Source organism: Neophocaena asiaeorientalis, unplaced genomic scaffold (genome assembly GCF_003031525.2).
Source record: "Neophocaena asiaeorientalis asiaeorientalis breed wild unplaced genomic scaffold, Neophocaena_asiaeorientalis_V1.1 scaffold229, whole genome shotgun sequence".
NCBI lineage: Eukaryota > Metazoa > Chordata > Mammalia > Artiodactyla > Phocoenidae > Neophocaena > Neophocaena asiaeorientalis.
In genome coordinates, this window is record NW_020174096.1 from 3,355,298 (window position 1) to 3,378,450 (window position 23,153).

Here is a 23,153-nt window from a genome sequence, read left to right on the forward strand (position 1 = left end):
CCTAGTTAATGTCTGTAATGTGCTTGAATATCACTCCCCACCTCAGCTTGAACTTTCTAGAGAAGGGGTTCTCAGCCCGTGGGCTCATTAGAAGGTAAAGAAATCAGCTGAGGGGGTCCTGACCGACAGGTTTTCAAAAGTAAAATGAAACAGGAAAGAAAGTATCAGAAGGCATCACACGTAATAAAAATAAGAATTATTTCGTGAAACTTGTGTTTCAGCTGTGTGTGCATATTTGTGGTGTGTACCAGGTCACAATGTTTGATGTATGTCTTATTGTGGATCATTCACAAATGTTGAAACACAGTGCTCTAGAGAGTGATGTATCCAGAGCATACTTGGAGTTTAACAGGCTGCATTTCCACTTTATGAACATTTATCTGTAAATCATAAACTTGTCTTCATGGCTGAAAAAAATCTGTTTTCTTTATTCTCGGAGTTCTAGAGTTGGAAGCACCATCTAAGGTATTCTAGAAGAAAAACCCCTTGTCCAGTGTTTTTCAAATTATGGGTCACAACACTTCAGTGGGTGGTGAAATCAGTTTAGTGGGTTCTTATCAGAATTTTTAAAAAAAGAAGAAAAGAAAGGAAAAGAAGAGAAAGAAGAGGAAATAGCAAAGTGAATAACATAGTAAGGATAAGTATCTTTTCTTGAAACTTTTCTTTCAGTTTTGTACTCACATGTGAGTCATACACATATAGTTTACATATATGAATAGGTATATTGGGTTGCTATACAAAAATGTATTTCCTACTGTGAGTTGAAGTCAGAGACATTGAGTGAAGTCCAACCTTCTTACCGTGTTCAGGAAGCAGCTGGTTACATTTCTGATGGATGGCTACCCAACCTCTGCTTCAAGACAGCTGCTGATGCAGAGCTCAGCCCTTTCATGCAGTTGGCTTTGTTGTCAACCATTCCTGATTGCCATCAAAGGGTCTTCTTTATAACACACTGGCATTGGCTTGCCTGTAAGGAGCCATTGAGCCTCCTAGTCCGATATGGAAAACACAGAAGCCATCATCACCATCTTCATTTGACTGTCTATCTCCTATCTAACGACACTGGCATATGTTCAGTATATCCTCTCTACCCCAAGCCAATCAATACCAGCCCTTTGAACTCTGCCTCAAGTGGAGATGGGTCTAGAGCACTTCTGCCAAGTGATCAACCTAGAAAACCACTTTTTCCTAGGAGATGGACACTAGGCCTTTTCAACAGCAGGTAGTCCAGAGGATTCATATTGAGTTTGTGATCAATGCCCCCTGCCTTCCCCATAGATCTTTGCCACACCAGGTTTTCTCTGCCTTATTTCTATGCCATCAGCTTTTTAAAAAACCTAATATAAGATTTTACATTTATCATTTGAGTTGGCTTTGCCCTTGTGTTTCTGCACACGGAGGTCATTTTGACTTTTTATTCTGTCATGAATGTCTTGTGAGGTCACGTCCCAGGCAACTATTTGCATTTCCTAAAGTTCTTCTTTTTCAGATAGTTTGTTAGTGTATATAAATGGAACTGATTTTTTTTTGTATCTTGCAACTTTATTGAATTTGTTCATTAGTTCTAACAGTTTTGGGGTGGAGTGTTTAAGGTTTTCTATATGTGATACCATGTCATCTGCAAACACAGACAATTTAAGTTCCTCCTTTCCAATTTGGATGGTGTTTATTTCCTTTTCTTGTGTAATTGCCCTGGCCAGGACTTCTAGTAGTAGGTTTCTTAGAAGTGGTCAGAGTGGGCACATTTGTTTACCCTTGTTCCTGATATTAGAAGAAAATTTTTCGGCTTTTCGCTGTTGAGTGCTAGCTGTGGGCTCGTCATACATGGCCTTTATTATGTTGAGGTAAATTCCTTCTATACCTAATTTGTTGAGAGTTTTTATCGTGAAGCGATGTGGAATTCTGTCAAATGCTTTTTCTGCATTTATTGAGATGATCCTCTGGTTTTTTTCTTTCATTTTGTTAATGTGGTGTATCAGATTTATCGATTTGACTATGTTGCATCCCAGGGATAAATTCCACCTGATCATGTAAGATCATTTTAATGTGCTGTTGAATTTGGTTTGCTAGTATTTTTTCTATTTCTGTGAAAAATGCCATTGGAATTTTAATAGGGATTGCATTGAATATGTAGATTGCTTTGGATAATATGGACATTTTAACCACACCTTGAAGGTATCACCTACAATTTCTACTTACAGTTTTTTCAAGTTAAAAATTTAAAGTCACTTGCAAAGTTATCTGACTACAAAATCATTCTAGAATTTTATAATCTTCTTTTCACTCTTTTACAGTTGCCTTGCTTTCACTTAGTTCAAAGGCAATTATGTTTTAGTGGTTCAGCTTTACCAGGTCTTTCAAAACCATTAAACGTAGCTATCACTTATATTTTTACTCATATTCACTAGTTTATATAATATGGCATTAAATAACATAATTACAGTAGCAAACATGAAAGTCATAAATAAATTTAGAAATAAACACAATGGACTCTTGATAAGCCAACAGCTGAATTAGTGGGAACTAATGAGGATCCTTGGTTAATCTAACAAACTGGTAGAGGCTGACAAGGAAAGCTTTGACTATGTGTGATAGGCAGAGGTACTGTATATTCATTTACCTACTTACTTATGGCTAATGTTTTTATATATTATACCAATCTTTTATATAGGTTAATTGAGCATTCATGTTAGGAACCCATATTATTTATTCTCTTTGGATATTCCACACTATATTTTACATGTAGTTGGTGCTTAATTTATCCACATTCATACATAGAGCTAATTCTGCACTCATCTCTTCTCCACCCAGAGACGCCCTATTCCTTTTCAGTTATCACAACTCAAATATATTTGAAATCTAACTTAAATTCTTCCTGGTCTCATATACGTTCCCCAGGATGCCAGTTCACATTGACCTGTTCAAATATGGCTCTTGAGATATGCAACTTTGCACTGGCTTCCTAATGGTCCTTAGATATATTATCTGCCAGTTAGATTATAAATTCCCTGAGAATGGAATTGTGTTTATAGTTCCTTAGAGCCTCCCAGAATATAACTTCTGTGATGGATTCATGGTTGATAATCATTAATCACTTGCCAACTGAATAGCCCAAGGCAGTCACCTACTGGGTTTGATGGTACCAAGAAAAATGATTGTCCACTAAGGGTGAACTTGGCAATAGTTGAGGTGGTCAAAATGCCACAAGAGAGGGAAGAAAAGAGAAAAAGATACCACCCTGTGGTATTAGGACTTTGGATAAGTTATTTTCCTTCGGTGTCCACGTAGGTAGAATGAGGGAACAGACTAGACAGTGACTCTAAACGTTTTGGGATCATGATTGTCTTTGAGAATCTGATGAGAAGCTGAGGACGCTTTGCTTAGGAAAATGAAGCTCACACACGGAATCTTGAACATGATTTCTGAGAGCCCTCAGACACTTAGACCAAACAATCTCTAAGATTCCTGATAACCAGGCTGGATGCTAATATTGCTTCCTCCCACCAAAATGAACCAGTGGGTGTTCTGATTACTTGAATCAGCTAACTGGGTTTTGAATGGTCACCGCTGACCGAATTGTATCTGTCCCACCTGAACTCCCCCACCCAACCACCTTCCAAAGGTGTCCTCCTGACCTCCTGAGATACAGGATGCACAACCCAACCTATCCCACTACTTGGAAAAGTTTTTAAGAGCCTGCCCTACCGGTGGCTGCCCATCTTTACCTGGGATGGCTGTACTTTCTTAGGCTGCTTTTTCCCCTCTAGGCTTTTCCTGGTTGGGGAAATTGGGAGGCTAGTGTTGCTATGGTGATTTGACTGGCAACTCTGTAGTTAGGATGATTTTCTTTAGTGAAAAAAGATAAAGTTATTGTTTGAGGATGAACTAAGACAATGCTTTTGCCTGATTATCTCTCTCTCAACCTTGCCTTTGCACTTTTGCACCTCAAGAGACTCTAAAAACATTTAAATGCAAAACCCATGACAAAATCAGAGGCAAAATGTTAAAGGTTTTGGACTGGTATTCAATCTACATGAGCTTTCCTCTCTCACTGTATATAATGAAATTAAATGTTAATGATGTCAATCTCTTATTCGCTGAAAATGTAGCTTTCTTTCTTGCATTAAATGAGCAAATAGAAAATAATCTCTTTTTTTGTGGGGGATGGGAAGCTGTAATTTTTTACATGAAAATTGTTGCAGATATTTGCAGGTAGCCCTGGGTAGACAGTGGCACATTCTGAGAGCAGTGACAGGTCCTTTCCTCTATAAATGCCACAAGGGAAACTTAGCAAAGGATAACAGGAGAGTTTTATCTAAAGATCATATCTTTCCTGACTTTACTGTTAGGCATCCCTGTGGCTTTCCTCTGTGAAGTGATTTTGTTCTAATTTGAGTTTGTAAATGTGTTTCCTTCCACTCACGAGGTTTTCTCTTTGATGACAAAGTTAGTTTACATGAGAAATCCATCTTTAGGGAAAGGATACCGAGAAAGAGAAATGAGCCCTACATCCTACAGTGGACATGCTTGTGACCTCTGCTTCTCCAAACACATGAATTCTTGTGAGATATGGGCCCCATAAACTCCTCATCAGCACGGTGAGGCCAAGGAAGCATCTTTTGCTGGGCTTAAGGACTCCATCTAGCTTTCAACAATTCTTGCTAATGAAAAACTAGAAGAGCACATATTAGAGAAATCTGTGTACCATCCAGGCATCTTCTTTTAGCAAAATGAGTCTTTACCTCCTTGCCTATTAAGTTGTTCATAAAGGGCAAACATCAATATTTTTTGCTTCCTGCCTTCCTCTAAGTATCTGTGAGCAGAGGGGTTTAACAATAGAAGAGCGGAGAGGTTGGTTGGGGAGCAAACTAAAAGATGGAGAATCTCCCAATCCCTATCACCCCAATTTTTCATTCGGTATCAAGGATCTTCTTAATCTAATCTTCCCCCATCAACCCAAGTTGGTCTCACCATTTATCAGCTGTGTGACCTCAGGCAAGTTACTTACCCATTCTGTGCCTTAATTTCCTCTTCAAAGAAATGGGGGGGGTGTTTAATATTAGTATCTACTGTATAGAGTAATTGTGAGAAGTAAATGAGTTAAACTATTAGAACAATGCTTGATACGCATTGAAGAACATGATAAATGATAGCTATTATTAGTTATTAACAAAACCTCTCCACTCCAGTTAGGCCATTTGCACTGTCCCCCAGCCATGCACAAACGTTCCTAAATTTCATTTTGTAGCTCTTATTACCTGGAAAGCTCTCCTTTCTCCCTCCAACTAGGAAGTCCATATAGAACAGCACTGGCCAATAGTAAATGCAAGCCTATATGAAATTTTAAGTTTTTTGATAGGGCTATTTAAAGGGTAGTAAGAAACAAGTGAAACTAATTTCAATAATAAGTATTTTTAACTCACTGAATCCAGCATATCATCATTGCAACATGTAATCAATATTAATATTTTACACTTAAAAAAAATCCACTGTACACTTCACACTCACAGCACATCCCAATTCAGACAAGCCGCATTTCAAGTACTGACTAGCCACGTGCGCTAGTGCTACTGCATTGAAGCTCATGGGTATAGAGTGAGCAGGTGGCCAAGGGTTGCCTGCCAGCTCTGTGAGGTGGGTACATCCCTTACACAATGGCTAATCCATGCTGAGCATTTACAGTGTGATGCTGTTACCGAACCAGACTTGGGTCTGCTTGCCTGAGCGCAGTAAAGCCGATCTACTGACACCAGGTTGTGGTGAAGGAAAGTACAGCGTTTATTGCGGGGCACCAAGCAAGGAGTCCAGGTAGCTAGTGCTTAAAAGACCCGAGCTCCCCGAAGGCTTTCAGGGAAAGGTTTTTAAAGGCGTAAGGGAAGTGGGTTGTGGGGTGTGTGATCAGCTCATGGACACTCCTCTGATTGGTTGGTGGTGAGCTAATCGTGAGTCAATATCATCAACCTTCTGGTTCCAACCGGTCTGGGCTGTATGTGCCTGTGAGCAGCAGACAGTTAACTTCTTCCACCTGGTGGGTTTCAGTTTCTGCAAAACAGCTCAAAAGATGTGGCTCAGAATATTATCTATAGCCCTTGAGGAGGAACTGAAGGTCCTTGACTTTGTTGAATGGCTAAACTATTATTATTTTATCTTGTTTGATGTTATTTTTTCCTTTCTGCACTTTCTCACTTTTCTGATTAAATTTATTCTTTGACTAAAGTTTTTCTACAGGCAAAAGGCAGGCTGAGGACATTGGGAAGAGGGGGCTCCTGTTCTGGGAGGGCCCCATAGGGTCCTGCTCAGTTACATTGCCAGGCACTGTGCTGGGATACAGAACTAATTTCTCTTTTATGACAGCCCTCTTAAGTAGGTACTTTTATCACCCCATTTTACAGATGAGAAGCTAGAGACTTAACTTAAAGAGGTGAAATAGCAGCTAGTGAGCAATAGAGGCAGGATTTGAACAGCTCAGCCCAGATCCAGAGTTTGTTCTCTTACCCGCTGTATGCTGTCCCCCAGATGGAAGCTGGACTTTTTTTTTTTTAATCCTTCTATTATTCTTTTTTAACAAACGGCCCCAGGGATAGGGGACCAGGGGAGGGGGGAGGAGGGGAAGCAAGGCCCCAGCCCCGCAACCCTTCCCCACCCACCCCTTTCCCCCTTATATATTTATAATCTATATACAAGCACCAGGAGGTGGGGGCAAAGGGCGCTCCGTCAGCGGGGTGGGGGCAATCCAGGCTCCTGTGCCCTTCGGGACGGCCCTTCTCGAGAAGGGGGTCCCGTCCGCTCCCAGGGCTTCGGCGTCCAGCGCAGGGCATCCGGTGGGGAGGCCTGCTGGTAGAGGTCGATGCGCTGGCTGCGGAAGACTCCACTGTAGGTGGAAGGTGGGACCTTGAGATGGGAATTGAGGCCAGAGAAAGACCTTCCAGCTGGAGGAGTACGTGATGACCCAGGTCCCCCAAGGTTGCTGTTCAGTTTTCGATAATCCTGGAATGGCTTTAGTTCTACTGGGTGCAGCTCTGCTTGCCCCAAGCTAGGGCCGAAGGGCCTGGCAGGTGAAGGCAGCACCCGCATAGCAGGAGCAGGCGGGGGCCGCACAGCCAGGCTGGGGGGCCGCAGAGCAGGGCCCACAGGTAACAGAGAAAGGGGGGGGTCGGGCAGGAGGCGGCGCTGGTGGCAGGGAGCCGCAATTCACCACAGGCAGCTGTGAGTCCACCGTGGGGGGAAGCATCTGCTGGGCAGGGGCCCCGTAGGGGAGGAAGCCACTTTGGCCGCCAGGTTGCAGAGGAGGAGAATAAAGATCTGAAGGGGATGGCAGATCCTGTCACACCTGAAGCAAGGGTAGGTCTGGCAAAGGGCTGGGGCAGAAAGCTGGAGGGTGGAGGAAGGAAGGTGGAAGGTAGAGAACTCCTCCAGCTAGCAACTTCCCCAGCTCTGTTGCTTGCAGTGTGGAGAAATCCAGAAATTGGCCCTTGACAGCTACCCCAGAGGGCAGTGCCGAGGGTCGGGCTGGGCCTGGGAGGAGGTACGGGGCTGTGATCTGCAAGGGTGCAATGAGGGTGTCCCAGGGCAGAAACCTCCGTCGTTGGGGTATAGCTGAGAGGCTGTGGCTCCCCCTGAAACCTGAGAAATGGGAGGCCCAGGGCTGCCATAGAAGACCTCAGGGTACAAGCATTGGCCTGATGAGCTGGTCTCTGGGCCACAGTGCCCGGAACCCAGGTGCTTGGATTGTGGCTCAGCTGAGGCAGAAACACTGGGGAACAGCTCCTAGTCGCGGGTGATGGGAATGGCCTCAGTGACTGATACCATTAGCTCCTTCTCTGCTTTTAAACTGTCTCCCACCACTAGGCACAAGTCCGAGTCCATGTGAACATTTGGCAAGTTGGCACGCTTGTAGTTTTGTGAAGAGTAAGAATGGCCGTGCTACAGAATCTTGTTGGGTTTTCCCATGGCAGTTCACGCAGTTAGTCACCCTGGAACATTTATATTTGTTTATTTTGTGAACAGATTGTGCATAGCTGGAATCTGTGCTTTCCTGACCCCTGGGAATGGGAACTATCAGGGGAAGGCTTGTTTACGAAACATCTGGAAGGCAGAGTCCCCGAAACCGAATTCCTACGTGGGGATCTTTTTACCACAGTCAAGGCCATGCAAGGAAAAGCGGGTGATCTTTAAACAGTGCTTAAAACTGGCCCTAAAAAGGATCTACTTTCTTTTATTGGCAAGGGCTTAAAAATCATGACCTGGCATTTCAAATCCAGATCACTTTTAGATGGGAAATGTTCACTCATTTTGATAAGTCTTGCTTGCAGAATTCAAACGCTGTTAGTTTACATAGCCAGCAAGCTTTCCTTCCCTCTGCTGTAACTGAACTACTGCTTCTCATTCTGTTTTGTTTTTTAATCAACAAAGGCCAGATTTTGACAAGAGTTGGACCTTAATCCAAGAGCAGCTCCAGATGGATTCCATGGTCATCAAGGGCCTCGATCCGGACACCAGCTACCAGTTTGCCGTGAGGGCCGTGAACCCCCACGGTCTCAGCCCCCGTAGTCAGCCCAGTGACACCATCCGAACCGCCCGTGAGTACTGCGGTCCTTCTGAAGGACAGACAGACGTAGCTGCGTTGCTGGGATTGCCTCCTGAGGACCCACTTGACGGAGGTTGCTTAGCGCCCCGCAAAAGGGCAGTCTGGAAGGGGGTGTCCTCAGCCTTTCCTGCTGTGGTTTTCCCAGGTCTTTGGAAGTTAGAGGCCCTCCACAGGGCCAGGCTGCTTCTTTGTACAGGAGGTCAGCAGAAGGCTTATTTTTGCATTATCCTTAGGGAGTTTGAGGTCAGTTTTCTTTCATGGGTACAAAACAGATCACATACCAAGATGTGCAGCTCCTGCCCCTTTCCATCTTTTGGACAAAATGGGTTCAGTTTAGAATCATAGGAGAAAAAATGCTGCTCCCAGACCCTTCAGGGTTATTCTTCACCGGCAAATCAAGGACGATCAAGTAAAATCAGCCCCTCTGAAGGATGGTGAAGGAGAATCCAAGGTGCTAGCTCGCCGATGTGTAGCTGGGGGTCTGTAGCATAGGCTCTGTCATAGTGCCTCTCTGGGGGCCTTGGGGAAGCTTGGGCCAGTTCATCAAACCATCTGGAATTTTGTGAAAAGTCAGATTCCGATTGTGGTCTGGGGTTTAAGAAGCTCCCACACGATTCAAGAACTATATTTCGACTGCTTGCTCCACCTTGCCAATCTGGCTTAGAAAGCTTTGTCTTTTGGAAGCGGGAGGTACATGTACACAAACCTAGAACCCAGTGTCGTGGGGAGGTCTCAGAACTGAACTGTTGACACTTCTTTTGTTTGAAAACTGTAATCTTTTCAATTTTGCCGGTAAATTCCTCCAGATTCTTGTGCCTGAAGAGCCCCACTACCATCCCTGGGTCTCTTCAGCCAGGAAAGGAGCTCTCAGAAAAGAAGCCTACTTAGCACTGCCAGAGGCTTGCCTTGGCCAGGACAGAGCCCTGCGTTCATTGGTTAGCTGATCCTTCTAAACTCCTCCCCTCTGCTTCACAGCAGCCCTACAGCTGACTTCCCTGCCCACCTGCTGTTTCCAGGGGTGGAGATTCACCAAGTTCCCTAAGTCCTAGGAATTTTGGCTCTTCTAAAACCAGCCCTTACCCTAACCTTGAATGTTAGGACTCCATCCTTCAAATTGAATTGTTGCGGAATATGGGGATGTAGTGGGTCCACACCCTACACACACACACACACACACACACACACACACACACACACACACACACACACACACACCCCTACATACGCAGTAACTACCATCACCCAACAATTGTTTCACTGCTCTTCCTTAGAATTTAGAAGCTACAACTCCCCATTCATGCGGCAAGGGATGAAGCTCCTTCTTTCTAGAAGAAATGTTAACAATTTTATTTCAGATCAAAGGAGGGCCACCTTCCACTCTTGCTGGATGAGATCTACTCTGTAATCTTTGGTTAAGCTTTGTGATGCATGGCCAAAAAATGGGGCAACAGTAGCTGAGGCAGGCCTCAGGATCTGACTGTGTTTTGAAACACGTAGTTTGTCTTTTTGTATTATAAACCGAGCAGGCACTGTGTGCTGTGTGCCTACCCACCCTTCCCCAGCACTGAACTCCTCCGCTCCCATTTTGTGAGCTGCCCCATGTTCACTTCTTTCCTTCTATCCCCTAGTATCTCCTTCTCCACAGAGGCAACAAAGTGCAAAAAGGATGAGCTCTAACACCTCAGCCGGCCCTGGACGTAGATGTGGAGACTGGAGTCAGGGGAGGGGGCGTGGAGGGGCATCTCTTGAACTTTTTCTTTTTAAACTGAAACACTAGTCTGGTCTTGGAGTTTCTGATAATTATTTCCTCTTTGGTAGATGCCAGCTCTGTGAATTAAGTGGGATAAGGTATGTGGAAGTGCTTTACAGATATGTAACATGTTGTTACAGTTGCCTCCTTTGTGAAGTAAAATTTATCCTTTCAAAGTAATTGTGTGCAGGGGATGTGGCTGATTCAGTGAAAACTCTCAATTATGAAATATTCCTCAATAAGTCAAATTTAACTGTTTATATATATATGGTGACTCAAATCAGGGTAACAGAAATAGAATTTATTAGATAGCCTGTTTTATGAATACATAAGAATGTGCTGTCATTGGTATTTCAATTGTGACTTTTTTGGTCATGATCATTTCTAATGTTTTAGAAAAACCTGTATTCTGGCAAATTCATACTTCTTATTCTGCTCTTTGTCTAGACTATTATTTTACCTCCAAAACCCACTTTTCCGTATATAAAAATGCCTGATTACCAAATAGCCCTTATTGGAATTATAATAAATTCTGAACATCAGAGCTACTGTTGGGAAAGGCTCCTATGAGCCGGCCGCATCTCAAGCACTTACCTGGGAAACCCCATATTAATCCTTATAAAAACCCTGTACCAGAGGAATAGTATCCCTTTTTCATAGTATCCTTTTTTTAAAAAAATAGATTTTTAAAAATTGAGTCTTTGAAAGATTACATATTTTCCCAAGAATAATCATTGTAAAGGCAGGATTTGAACTTGGGTTTGGCTGACTGCTAAACCACTTCCCTGAGTGAGGTTCAAATTAAAGAATGTTCTTCTTCTAGTGCGAAATGGCATGAGAAAGGTAACGTTCGCAGTTAAATAAAGTACAGGGGACAGTCCTTGTAGAATCTATGGACCAAGGAAGTTCTGACAGCACAGAACAAGAATTTTAAGAATATTTTTTCTTTTAAAACCTGTAAGGCGTATTGCACATACCAGAAGGTGAGTAAAACATACTTACAGGTCTGAAATGCTACCAGCAAGCATCAGTATAGCCCTGGTAGTTTACAGCTGGTAGCCCTTGTGATTGGTTAGACCCAAGCCAAGAAGTTGTTAAATATTTTGAACACTTCCTGAAGGAATTTGTGAGATGAGTATTTCTACATGTTGGGCTCCCCCTTTCTCATAATTCTTACTCCTCCCAACCTCCGGGTCCTTCCTTCATGGATGTTTTGTGGGTTGATGCTTCCTGAACCGTGAACCTCAGGACAGTTGTCAAGTGCACTTACAAGGTGCAGCGGGCTCGATGGGAACCCTTGGATCGCACCCCAGACACTGCCACTCGCTGAGCTCCTCTGTCACCTATTTTAGACTTGCATCCACCTCCTTTCATAAAAAATATAAGACATCACCTCTAGTTACTCACAGAGCATTGACTTCCCCTGGACCTATTTGCGCCCGACCCTGTTAGCAGACCTCGGGTGCTCTGTGTCTGTAGTTACTGAAAGCCAGGGCCCAGCGTTTTCCTTCATTGGTGCTCAGCCTGAGTGAGGAAGAGGGTTTTGATGGCTTCGCCGGGGAATTGTGAGGTGTGTTCAATGTCCACATCTTAGCTCAGCTCCATAACCTTACAGGTAGAAAGGGAAGGAAAAATTAAGATGTTTTAGTGTCCAGATCCTCTGCTGAGAACTAGATCATTTCAGACCTTGACTAATAAAGACGCTACCCTGTATTGACTCCCATCCTCTCAGCAGAGATTTTCCACACGTCAGCACCTCTTCTCTTCCTCTAAGGAAATACAAGAAAGACAAAGATCACGATTCCTCATTCTTTACCCCATTCTACTCTACTTTTTTTCTTCCAGAAAGAAATGCCAACAACATTATAATTTGCCTATTATTCCATGGCATTCTATTTTCCCTTGGTTGATCTTATAAATTAGCCAATCAGAACGGGACTGGTGGAGCCTCATGAACACAGGGGCACGTATGTGGCTTTGTAGTAAGACACGTATTCACCCCGTCTGGTGGTCACTTATCCTCTGGGATCCAAGCTTATCTTGATCAAGAAGGATGGAACAAGTAATAAGGGATATGAATTGTAAATAATAGAAATGGCAGAAGTCATGTGTTTTCTTTCTTTTTCCCAAAAACAAATGAAATGAAAAATCACTCATATGTGTAACCCACTCTAGGATTATATAACCTTCCCTGGGTATGGAACTTGGTCCTACACCCTAAAGCATTTAATTTCTCGTGTTCTAGCCTCATGATATAAGCAGAGAAAGAACCAGTAAGTTTTTCACTGAAGTGAAATCGGTATCCTCCGGGAAGTCCCCAGTAGAAGGTGTTCTTTTGTTCCCAGCAAAAGTCATTTTGCTCCTTTCTGCCTGAGGGCTTTTGTACCTGCTGTTTCCTCTACTTGGAACTCTCTCTCCCCAATCTTTCTATGTCCCTATGACCTCCCTCCCTTTCTTCTTTTATATCATAGCTCAGATGTCACTTCCCCAGACAGGCTCCCCTAAACTTCACACAGTGTCTCCTCAGCCCATTCCCAGCTTTGCTATGGCCCTTTCACTGCCTGAAACTCTTTACTTATCTGTCTCCCCCCTTCAGTATAAGCTCGATACTGGAGTTGGATCGACTCATTCAAGGTTGTGTTCCTAACACCCTGTACAAAGTAGGCTCTCAATAAAATATTGATTGAGTACATGAATGACTGAATGCGACTTCACAAGCCAAGAACCTGTGACTACTTTGGTGGCTGGATAACTTTCTACTGCTACTGTCTGGGAAATTTGAAGAGAAGATGTGAGGAGAAGGTTGGTCTAGAGACCCACCAGGCCAAAATTAGGTTTGCCCATTGGCAAGGTTTATAGGCAAAGCCGAGCTCCCAGAATTGCAATGAGACACAAGTAAGAACAAATTAGAGTGAAAGAGGGAGGAAAGAAGGAAGGAAGGAAGGAAGGAAGGAAGGAAGGAAGGAAGGAAGGAAGGAAGGAAGGAAGGAAGGAAAGGAGGGAGGGAGGGAAGGAGAAAGCAAACACAGGGAGTTTAAGTTCAAGGCAGTAAGGATGGAAAAGAGGCCTTTGAGAGAGATTTCAGTGATCAATAGAGTTCCATTTGCTAATAAGGAGGTTGAGGAAGGGAAAGACATTTCCCAACTCTTTCGAATCAAGCCCTTATTTTACCACTGTGTTCTTTTTTTAAAAATTTTTCCATTATGAATTATGATCATTTTTATAATTGAAAAGATGATGGATCTGAAGATTTAGGAAGCTGGTTAAGGATATTATTACACTGATATTTTCCATTTTCCTATTAGCAGTAAATTTTTGAAACCCTTATTTCTTTTTGAATTTTATTTTTTTTTATACAGCAGGTCCTTATTAGTCATCAATTTTATACACATCAGTGTATACATGTCAATCCCAATTGCCCAATTCATCACACCACCACCACCACCCACAGCCGCTTTCCCCCTTGGTGTCCATAGGTTTGTTCTCTATATCTGTGTCTCATTTAAGATTTTTTGTTCTAGTTCTGTTAAAAAAAATGCCACTGTTAATTTGATAGGGATTACATTGAATCTGTAGATTGCTTTGGGTAGTATAGTCAGTTTCACAATATTGATTCTTCCAATCCAAGAACATGGTATATCCCTCCTTCTGTTTGTATCATCTTTAATTTCTTTCATCAGTGGCTTATAGTTTTCTGCATACAGGTCTTTTGTCTCCCTAGGTAGGTTTATTCCTAGGTATTTTCTTCTTTTTGTTGCAATGGTAAATGTACTCCTGTGTTCTTTCTTGATCATTAGAATAAACTTTAACATTTCCATGCTAAGTTAGAGTACATTTTCCCTCTGGTCCTCATGAGTCTAATTATGGTCTCAGATCCTTAGAGATTGTGTAGGGAGGTGTGAGAGGTGTTTGGTTGGGGTTTGGTCTTTGACATACTCTTCTCCCCACAATCCATTTTCTTCAACAGTTTCAGAAACTTCTTCTTCTGCTGAGCTGAGACAACCCTCCTTGACCCCAATCAATCAAATTTCTACAATAAACCTGATTCCATGATGTTCTTTGCCTCCCCCACTACCCCATCCCCCTTTTCTTGTCTCTGCGGTCCTGTTTACTCAGACATTGCTCTGTTCAGCTGTTGTTGGGTGTGTATCTGTTTATGTCCTTTTGTCATACAAGTGTCCATGTGTGAATCTGACCTAGTTTTGCTCTGAAATTTGGACCCTGGTTTTAAATTGCCTGCCTCTCCAGAGACCAGCTTGGCGTGCTGGGTCTCCTGATTTCTCATATATGTAGCCACAAAATAGACTTCCTTTATCCCCAATCACTAGGAAGGGCCCCTATTTGGTGGCAGTGCCCTGAACTGCCTGCAGCTGTGAGCAGAGGGGAAGCAAGTGGGGGCAGAAGGCAGTGGCATCCCTAGGGGTGGGAGGAACATTCGGGAAGGGACTGGAAGTAGCTTCTTCCAAAATCCCCGTGACTTATCATCACCCTCCTGCAGCTTCCATACAACCTGCTGCCTTCTTTGGTCAATGTCTATGGAAAGTCCTCGGCAACCCTTGAAGCCTTCTTACTGCCCCCAACCACAGTACCTTTGGACAGGGCAGAATCTGGCAGCCATGGCTGCGCCTGGAGAACTGTCTTCTTGGACAGACACAACAGGTAATAACCTTGTTGTGAGACCTTCTTGGAAAGTCACTTAATCTCCGTGGGCCTCAGTGTCCTCATCTCTAAAATGGGCACAGTAATGTCTGAGGCAGGTGATATTTTCTACTTCTCAGGATTATTCTGAGGAAAATACATGTGAAACAGAGATTATGATGTCAGTCCACTTTTCAAGATGAAGGACAGGTTGATACTTGTTTCCTCACATAATTACTGAAGGATGGTATAATTGACCTGGGTGACCACCAGCTGGTCTATTGCTTTTTCTTTATGACTCTGTGCCCTGAGCTGTGCTCTTGGGACTTGAAGTCATTAAATGTTAGATTTTAGGAACCAAGGGTCAGGAGCGAAAACTTTCCTGACAGAAGTGGAAGAATAGAAGAGACCACGTGAGTTAAGTCAAGTAGAATCATTAGGATGGCTTTTGGTTGGTTGGTTAGTTAGTTTTAAAAGACTGCAGATTTAGAAGACATCAGAGAATTAAAACTGCTAGGCACAATGAACTACACTAACAATATAATTTCACGTCTCTCACCGCTCAAGCACATCCTGGATTCAGGCAAGGAGAAAAACAAAACCCCACAGAGTTATAGTACTGTACCTCTAGTTTTCATTTGTTTGATTTTAACCTTCCAAAAACTAGACTTTTACTTAGACAGGGTCAGCAGCTTTTTCTGCAAAGTGCAAGATAGTAAATATTTCTGGACTTTCGTTTCACCTTTGCTGTTGTAGCATGAAAGCAGCCATAGACAATAAATAATGTGTGTGACTGTGTTCCAATAAAACTTTATCAATGGACACAAAAAGTTGAATTTCATATAATTTCTACGTGTCGCAAAGGATTATTCCCTTTTTAACCTTTTTCAGCTATTTAAGAATATAAAAACCCTTCTTAAGTTGTATACTGTTAAAAATGATTAGAGAAGACAATTTAGGTAATACAAACAAACTTAAACATTTCACGAAGTAAGCAGTGTCCATTCTCAAAGGACCAGAGGACTACAAAATGAGGCAGGAGGCAGGAAGCTTTTATAGGATAAAGAATGAGGAACAAGGAAGAAAAAAGCAGAAAATGAAGAGAGAAGAAGGACATGAGTGCAGAGCTCAGAGTTGCCTTGGCATTCGGAGACTGGCTGACTGGATACAGGCAGATCTCGAGACATTGCTGATTGGGTTCCAGACCATCATGATAAAGCAAGTAGTCATGCTAACTCGAGTCACAGGAATCTTTTGGTTTCCCAGTGCATATAAAAGTTATGTTTACACAATATTGTAATCTATTAAGTATGCAAAGGCATTATCTCTAAAAAAAACAATTTAAGTACCTTAATTAAAAAATACTTTACTGTTAAAAAATGCTAGTCATCAGTTTGAGCCTGCAGTGGGTTGTAATCTTTTTGCTGGTGAAGGGTCTTGCCTCCGTGTCGATGGCTGCTGACTGATCAGGCTGGTGGTGGCTGAGGCAATGTCTTAACATAAGACACAGTGAAGTTTGCAGCATTGATTGACTTCTTTTCACGGTCGATTTCTCTGTAGCATGCAAAGCTATATGATGGCATTTTACCCACAGCAGAACTTCTTTCAAAATTGGAGTCAGTCCTCTCAAATCCTGCTGCTACTTAATCAGCTAAGTTTATGTAATATTTAAAAAATTTTAAACATCTTTATTGGAGTATAATTGCTTTACAGTGGTGTGCTAGTTTCTGCTGTATAACAAAGTGAATCAGCTATACATATCCATATATCCCCATATCTCCTCCCTCTTGCCCTCCCACCCTCCCTATCCCACCCCCTAGGTGGTCACAAAGCACTGAGCTGATCTCCCTGTGCTATGCAGCTGCTTCCCACTAGCTATCTGTTTTACATTTGGTAGTGTATATATGTCCATGTCACTCTCTCACTTTGTCCCAGCTTATCCTTCCCCCTCCCTGTGTCCTCAAGTTCATTCTCTACATCTGCATCTTTATTCCTGTCCTGCCCCTAGGTTCTTCAGAACCTTTTTTTTTAGATTCCATATATATGTGTCAGCATATGGTATTTGTTTTTCTCTTTCTGACGTACTTCACTCTGCATGACACACTCTGGGTCCATCCACTTCACTACAAATAACTCAATTTTGTTTCTTTTTATGGCTGAGTAATATTCCATTGTATATATGTGCCACATCTTCTTTATCCATTCATCTGCTGATTCTTTGTTGTCATTTCAACAATTTTCACAGCATCTTCATCAGGAATAGATTCCATCTCAAGAAATCACTTTCTTTGTTCATCCATAAGAAGCAACTCCTCATCAGTTAAAGTTTTATCATGAGACTGCAGTAATTTAGTCACATCTTCAGGCTCTACATCTAATTCTAGTTCTCTTGCTAATTTTACCACTTCTGCATTTACTTCCTCCACTGAAGTCTTGAACCCCTCAAAATCATCCATGAGGGTTGGAATCAACTTCTTCCAAACTCCTGTGAATGTGGATAGTTTGACCTCTTCCCATGAATCATGAATGTTCTTAATGACATCTAGGATAGTGAATCTTTTCTAGAAGGTTTTCAATTTACTTTGCCCAGATCCATCAGAGAAATCACTGTCTATGGCAGGTAGAGCCTCACAATATGTATTTCTTAAATAATAAAACAAGTCAAAATGACTTTTTAATCCATAGGCTGCAGAATGAATGCTATGTTAGCGGGCATGAAACAACATTAATCTTGTTTTTTTTTATAAACAGGCAATGAAATTTATTGATTGTTAGGAATGAAATAAATAGGGAGGGAGGTGCCACTGTGTTGTGTAAGTTGCCCACCACTCTATACACTGGCAGCAGCTCTCCAGTTCAGGGTTTGTGCTTGTTTGTGTTCACAGATGTGCCCATAATGTGTCTTTTCTAATATTTTGTCATCCCATGACTTTGAGCTTGTAAATGGCTTCCTGTGTTCCTTAGGATGAGATGAGAACTGCTTAAAATCATGTACAAACCTGACTGGACAGACCCCCCCACTTATCCCCAACCCCCCAGTCCAGTTCACGCTGTTCTGGAAACAACATTAATCTTGTCCATCTCCATCAGAGCTCTTGGGTGACCAGGTGCATTGTCAGTGAGCAGTAATATTTTGAAAGGAATCTTTTTTTTTTTTTTCTTCTGAGCAGTAAGTCTCAACAGTGGGCTTAAAATATTTAGTAAACCATGTTGTCAGCAGATGTGCTGTCATCTGGGCTTTGTTGTTCCATTTATAGAGCACAGGCAGAGTTGAATCAGCGCAATTCGTAAGGGCCCTAGGATTTTCAGAATGATAAATGAGCATTGGCTTCAACTTCAAGTCACCAGCTGCATTAACCCCTAAAAAGAGAGTCAGCCTGCCCTTTGAAACTTTGAAGCCAGGCATTGACTTCTCTTCTCTAGCTATGAAGCTCCTAGATGGCATCGTCTTCCATATAAGGCTGTTTCATCTACATTGAGTATCTGTTGTTTAGGGTAGTCACTTTCATTAATGACCTGAGCTAGATCTTCTGAATAACCTGCTGCAGCTTCTATATCAACACTTGCTGCTTCACTTTGCACTTTGATGTTATGGAGACAGCTTCTTTCTGTAAACCTCATGAACCAACCTCTGCTATCTTCAGATTTTTCTTACGCAGCTTCCTTACCTCTCAGCCTTGTTCTGGATTCGGCTTTGACCTAAGGGAATGTTGTGGCTGGTTTGATCTTCTCTCCAGACCACTAAAACTTTCTCCACATCAGCAATAACACTGTTTTGCTTTATCATTTGTGTGTTCATTGGAGTAGCACTTTTAATTTCCTTCAAGAACTTTTCTTTTGATTCACAACTTGGCTGCTCGTTTGGCACAAGAGGCCTGGCTTTGGGCTTATCTCAGCTTTAGCCGTGGCTTTCTCACTAAGCTCAATCATTTCTAGCTTTTGATTTAAAGCGAGAGACGTGTGACTCTTCCTTTCACTTGAGCACTTAGAGACTATTATAGGTTTATTAATTGGCCTAATTTCACTGTTGTATCTCAGGAAATAGGGAGGCTGAGGGAAAGGAGAGAGATGGGGGAACAGCTGGTCAATGGAGCAGTCAGAACACACACATCTATCGATTAAGTTCACCGTCTTATATGGGCACAATTCGTGACCACCCCCCCCCCATTACAATAGTAACATCAAAGACCACTGATCACCATAACAAGTATAATAATAATGAAAAACTTTAAAAGATTGCAAGATATGTCAAAATGTGACACAGAGATACGAAGTGAGAAAATGCTGTTGGAAAAATGGTGGCAACAGACTTGCTCGGTGCAGGGTTGCCACAAACCTTCAATTTGTAAAAAACGCAATGTCTGCAAAATGCAATAAAGTGAAGCACAAACAAAGCGAGGTGTGCCTGTAGGCTGTATTTTTGGTTGAGTGGAACATTTTCAGGGACATGAAAGTTTTGGTTTACTGGTGTGGCAACCCTGGCAGAAGTGGCTTCATCTTGGGCCTAGAAATAAATATATTTCACCAGTACAAAGACAGGTGGTCTTCCAGATTTGGCCTGTGAGATGTAGTTTGTTGACCTCTGTAGTACATTGCTGGGGCTTATCTCCCAAATTTTAGGAGATTCTCCAGGAAGTCTGGGAAATCCTGTCTTTGGTAGTAATTTTGTCAAAATTGGAAGGAATCAATTAGTGCATACTAAGGAAATTGTCCCCTTAATAGAAATCCCTGCCATTTAATTTTCACATGAATGTTCTGAAATAAATAAGAGCCCTGGAGAGCCTGCAGCCTACCTCTATCAGACGGGTTTGTACTGCTGTTAACAGAGAGAGAGAGGAGAGAGAAGAGGCATTGCTTGGTGTTACTCCAGGGGCTTGGGATGGGCCTCTAAATTGGCGAGCTTCGTGGATTTGTAAATCTTTAGAATGTAAGATGAAAAAGCGCACAGGAAGAGGAAGAAATCATTTGTTTCACTCCTCGCCTAGACAAGTCTGCGTTTTAAATGTGCAGTTTGTGCATATACATAATTTCAAGTGTGATTTTACACTCAGGTGCCCTCCAAGGTAACCGCTCCATTGACTTGCTAACGCCACGATGCCTGTAAAGCTGAGGAACACTCATTTGTGCCACTTTATTGGTTCTAAAGGGAATGGTTCACTTTGCTGCTTAAATACCTGCTACCTATTAATTGCTCTTCTGAGACCTTCATACATCCTACGTTACCATACATTTACTTATCATCGATGCACCGATATCTTACCGCCTCTGGCTAGATATGGATGAAAGACTAAAACAAATGATAAGAAAACGTAATTTTCTAAAGAAATGGCACTCACGGTGCTCTAGTTTCAACTGTAGCATCTCTTTGATCAGTCAGCTAGTGTTTCGCAGCCACACGGTGAATATGCTGTCTATTCACTCCATCTCGATGGATTTTTAAACGTTAGTATATTGAAGTAATACACAAATGTTCTTAACTATTTTTCCTTTTGCTTCCTCCTACTTGCTTATTCGTTTTGTTTTCCTTCCTTTATACTCATCATTTCATGGTTAATCTTTTCTGCTCTTTGGAGCACTTCTTGCTCGTCCACAATTCTCCATTGGGATTGTTTCTTAGCATCTAGATCCCTGAGTCACTTAGGTGCTCTGATGAGGAAGGAGGGCAGCATCCGTGGTTTGGCACAGAGAAGGGGCTCTAGGAAATCAGCTTGACCCAGTGACAGACGTGTGCGAGGGACACCGTGCACCCTGGCTGAGTCTGGTGGATCTCGTTTGATTATGCAACCACATAGGAAACAGATTTGTGCAAGTAAGAAGCAACGAAGGGAGAAAAGGTGACTTTTCTCATGATCTCAGGTGTCACCAGGCTCCCAGCGGGGAGCAGGGGCTCATGCAGTTTGGTAATTTGAAGTGAGTTTAGCAAAGGGACTATTTGCAGAAGTTTGAGTAGGTGTAAGGAAACCAAGAGGGGGCAATTACCAGCGTCTGGAGACAAACAGGGAGGGCAAGTGCTGCGACCTTCACACACGTGTCCCGTGACAACCACCTGGGGAGGAAGTAGGAGAACAAACACTCTGACTCTTTTCCTCCCTCCTTCACTCCCCTCCTGGGGCCTCTGGCTGGGCAGACACAGTGGGAAGCCAGACAAGTCTGCCTCCCAGGGCCCAGGGCAGAGGTAGATCAGAGGGAGGAATCTCGTATAAGAAGTAATAGGATCATCTCCTATAATAAAATGATGGTGCCTTTTGGTGGATTGCAAAAATATTGATTATTTTTGGTCTTTCGCTCTCAGAGAGCACAGATCTTATCTCGTTCATCTTTGCCTATTTAGCTTTGTTGACTAAAAAAAAAATGTACAACGTGAGAGTTATGAGTTAAGTTTTATTCGGGGCAAAGTGAGGACTATAGCCTGGGAGACAGCATTTCAGATAACTCTGAGAAACTGCTCCAAAGAGGTAAGCGGGGGAGGTCAGTATACCTGTGATTCTGGTGAAGGGGGAGTACATGCAATCAAGCGCGTACTTTTTGCAGAAGGCTACTGCTAACGTCATGAAGGTTACTGCTGGTCACGAGGAGCAGATGTCACCTTGAAGGATTTTCGTGCTTTTCTAGATACGAGGAGATGCAAGAATGGGGCTCATCAAATTTTCTCCTGAGAATATGTAACTAACTGAAGGCCTTTTCTGCCAGTTTTTCCCAGAGCACAGAGTGCCGCATTCCCGATCTCCACCCTGAACTCCTTTCATGGGGTGTTGAAGGTCAGAGGTTGCGGCGGTTCATAATTTAATCCTCCTAGAGGCAGATGGCAAGTGCCAATTCGTAGCTGGCAACTTATTTCCTTGAACATAGGAGATAATGAGGTCTCACAGCTAATATTCGTTTACTGAGGGTTTGTAAACTCATAGAGCTGGAAAGGACCACCTCCACATTCAACACCTGAGGGAACTGAGGCCCAGAATACCCCAGCAGCCCTCTCAAGGTCACTTGGTGGCAGATCCTGGGCAAGAACCCAGGCTGGTGATCACTTTGTTTTCAACTTGATTCCTAATGTTAGTGGAATTCCTATTTTCTAAAGAATCAGTTTCTCAAGTTATTTTATGATATCTCCGTTTTCTCTTTCAAACAAATATTTCATGCCCACTATGTGCCAGGTACTACTGTTTCAGATGCTGGGGATTCAGCAGTGAACAAAGCAGACAAAAGGAATCCCTGACCTCACAGACCTTACGTTCTAGTCAGGACAGACAGGAGGTGAACAGATAACATTAAAAATGTAAATAGTGCGTCAGGTGGTGAAAGGGCTATGGAGAATAACGAAACAAGGAAGGGGATGGGCAGTCAGAGAAAGCCTCCTGAGAAGGTGGCATCTGAGTAAGAAGGACAGGGTGATAAACCTGGATCGATAGATCTATCATCTATCCATCCACGCGGGGGGGAGAGCTCTCCAGGTAAATGCTGAGGCCTCGTTACAGGAGCATCCTGGGCTGTTCATAGAAGAGCAGGGCTGCCTGTGTGGCTGGGTTAGGGGGATGTGAGGTAGAAGATGAGGTCAGAGAGGGAGGTCACAGTCGGTGGAGGCTGATTAGGACCTTGGAGGCCAGTGGAGGCCATTGGACTATGCTTTTTCTCGGAAAGAGATGGGAAGACTGGGAGAGTTGGGAGGCAGGATGGGCTTGACCAGAGGGGCAAAAAGACCTTACTTAGGTTTCAACAAAATCACTCCTCACTGGTATGTGAAAGAAGGACTGTAGCTGGGCAAAGGCAAGAGCAGGGAGACTGATTAATGAAACCTCTGCGATAATCCCAAAGCAGAAATAGCTTTTTTGTTGTCTCTAAATAGTAAAAGTAAACCATACTTATTATTAGAAAAAAAAATGAACAACATATAAAATGCAAAACAAAAAAAAATCAAGATGAAAATTATCTCTAATCTCAGCATCCAAACATAACCACTATTAACATTTTGGTATATAATCATCCAGAATTTTTAAAACTCCAGTGTGAGATCATAGAACATATACTTTTTCTGTATACATCTTTAAATATAGATTAATATAGATCTACATCATTAATTTTAGTGACCACAGTATATATCATTGTAAATCTCTACCATTTATTTAATTAATTTTTTATTGATGGGCTTTTACATTGTTTCACTGTTATATACAAAACTGGGCC

The 23,153-nt window shown here is 42.6% G+C and overlaps 1 protein-coding gene across 1 annotated transcript in view; it reads left to right on the forward strand.

Moving 5' to 3' along the window:
* EGFLAM (EGF like, fibronectin type III and laminin G domains) overlaps positions 1-23,153 on the forward strand; it is a 166,180-nt gene that overhangs the window by 73,921 nt on the left and 69,106 nt on the right. Inside the window, exon 7 of the mRNA XM_024754636.1 lies at positions 8,413-8,579. Coding sequence (XP_024610404.1) covers positions 8,413-8,579 — 167 coding nt within the window. The remainder of the gene's footprint in view (positions 1-8,412; positions 8,580-23,153) is intronic.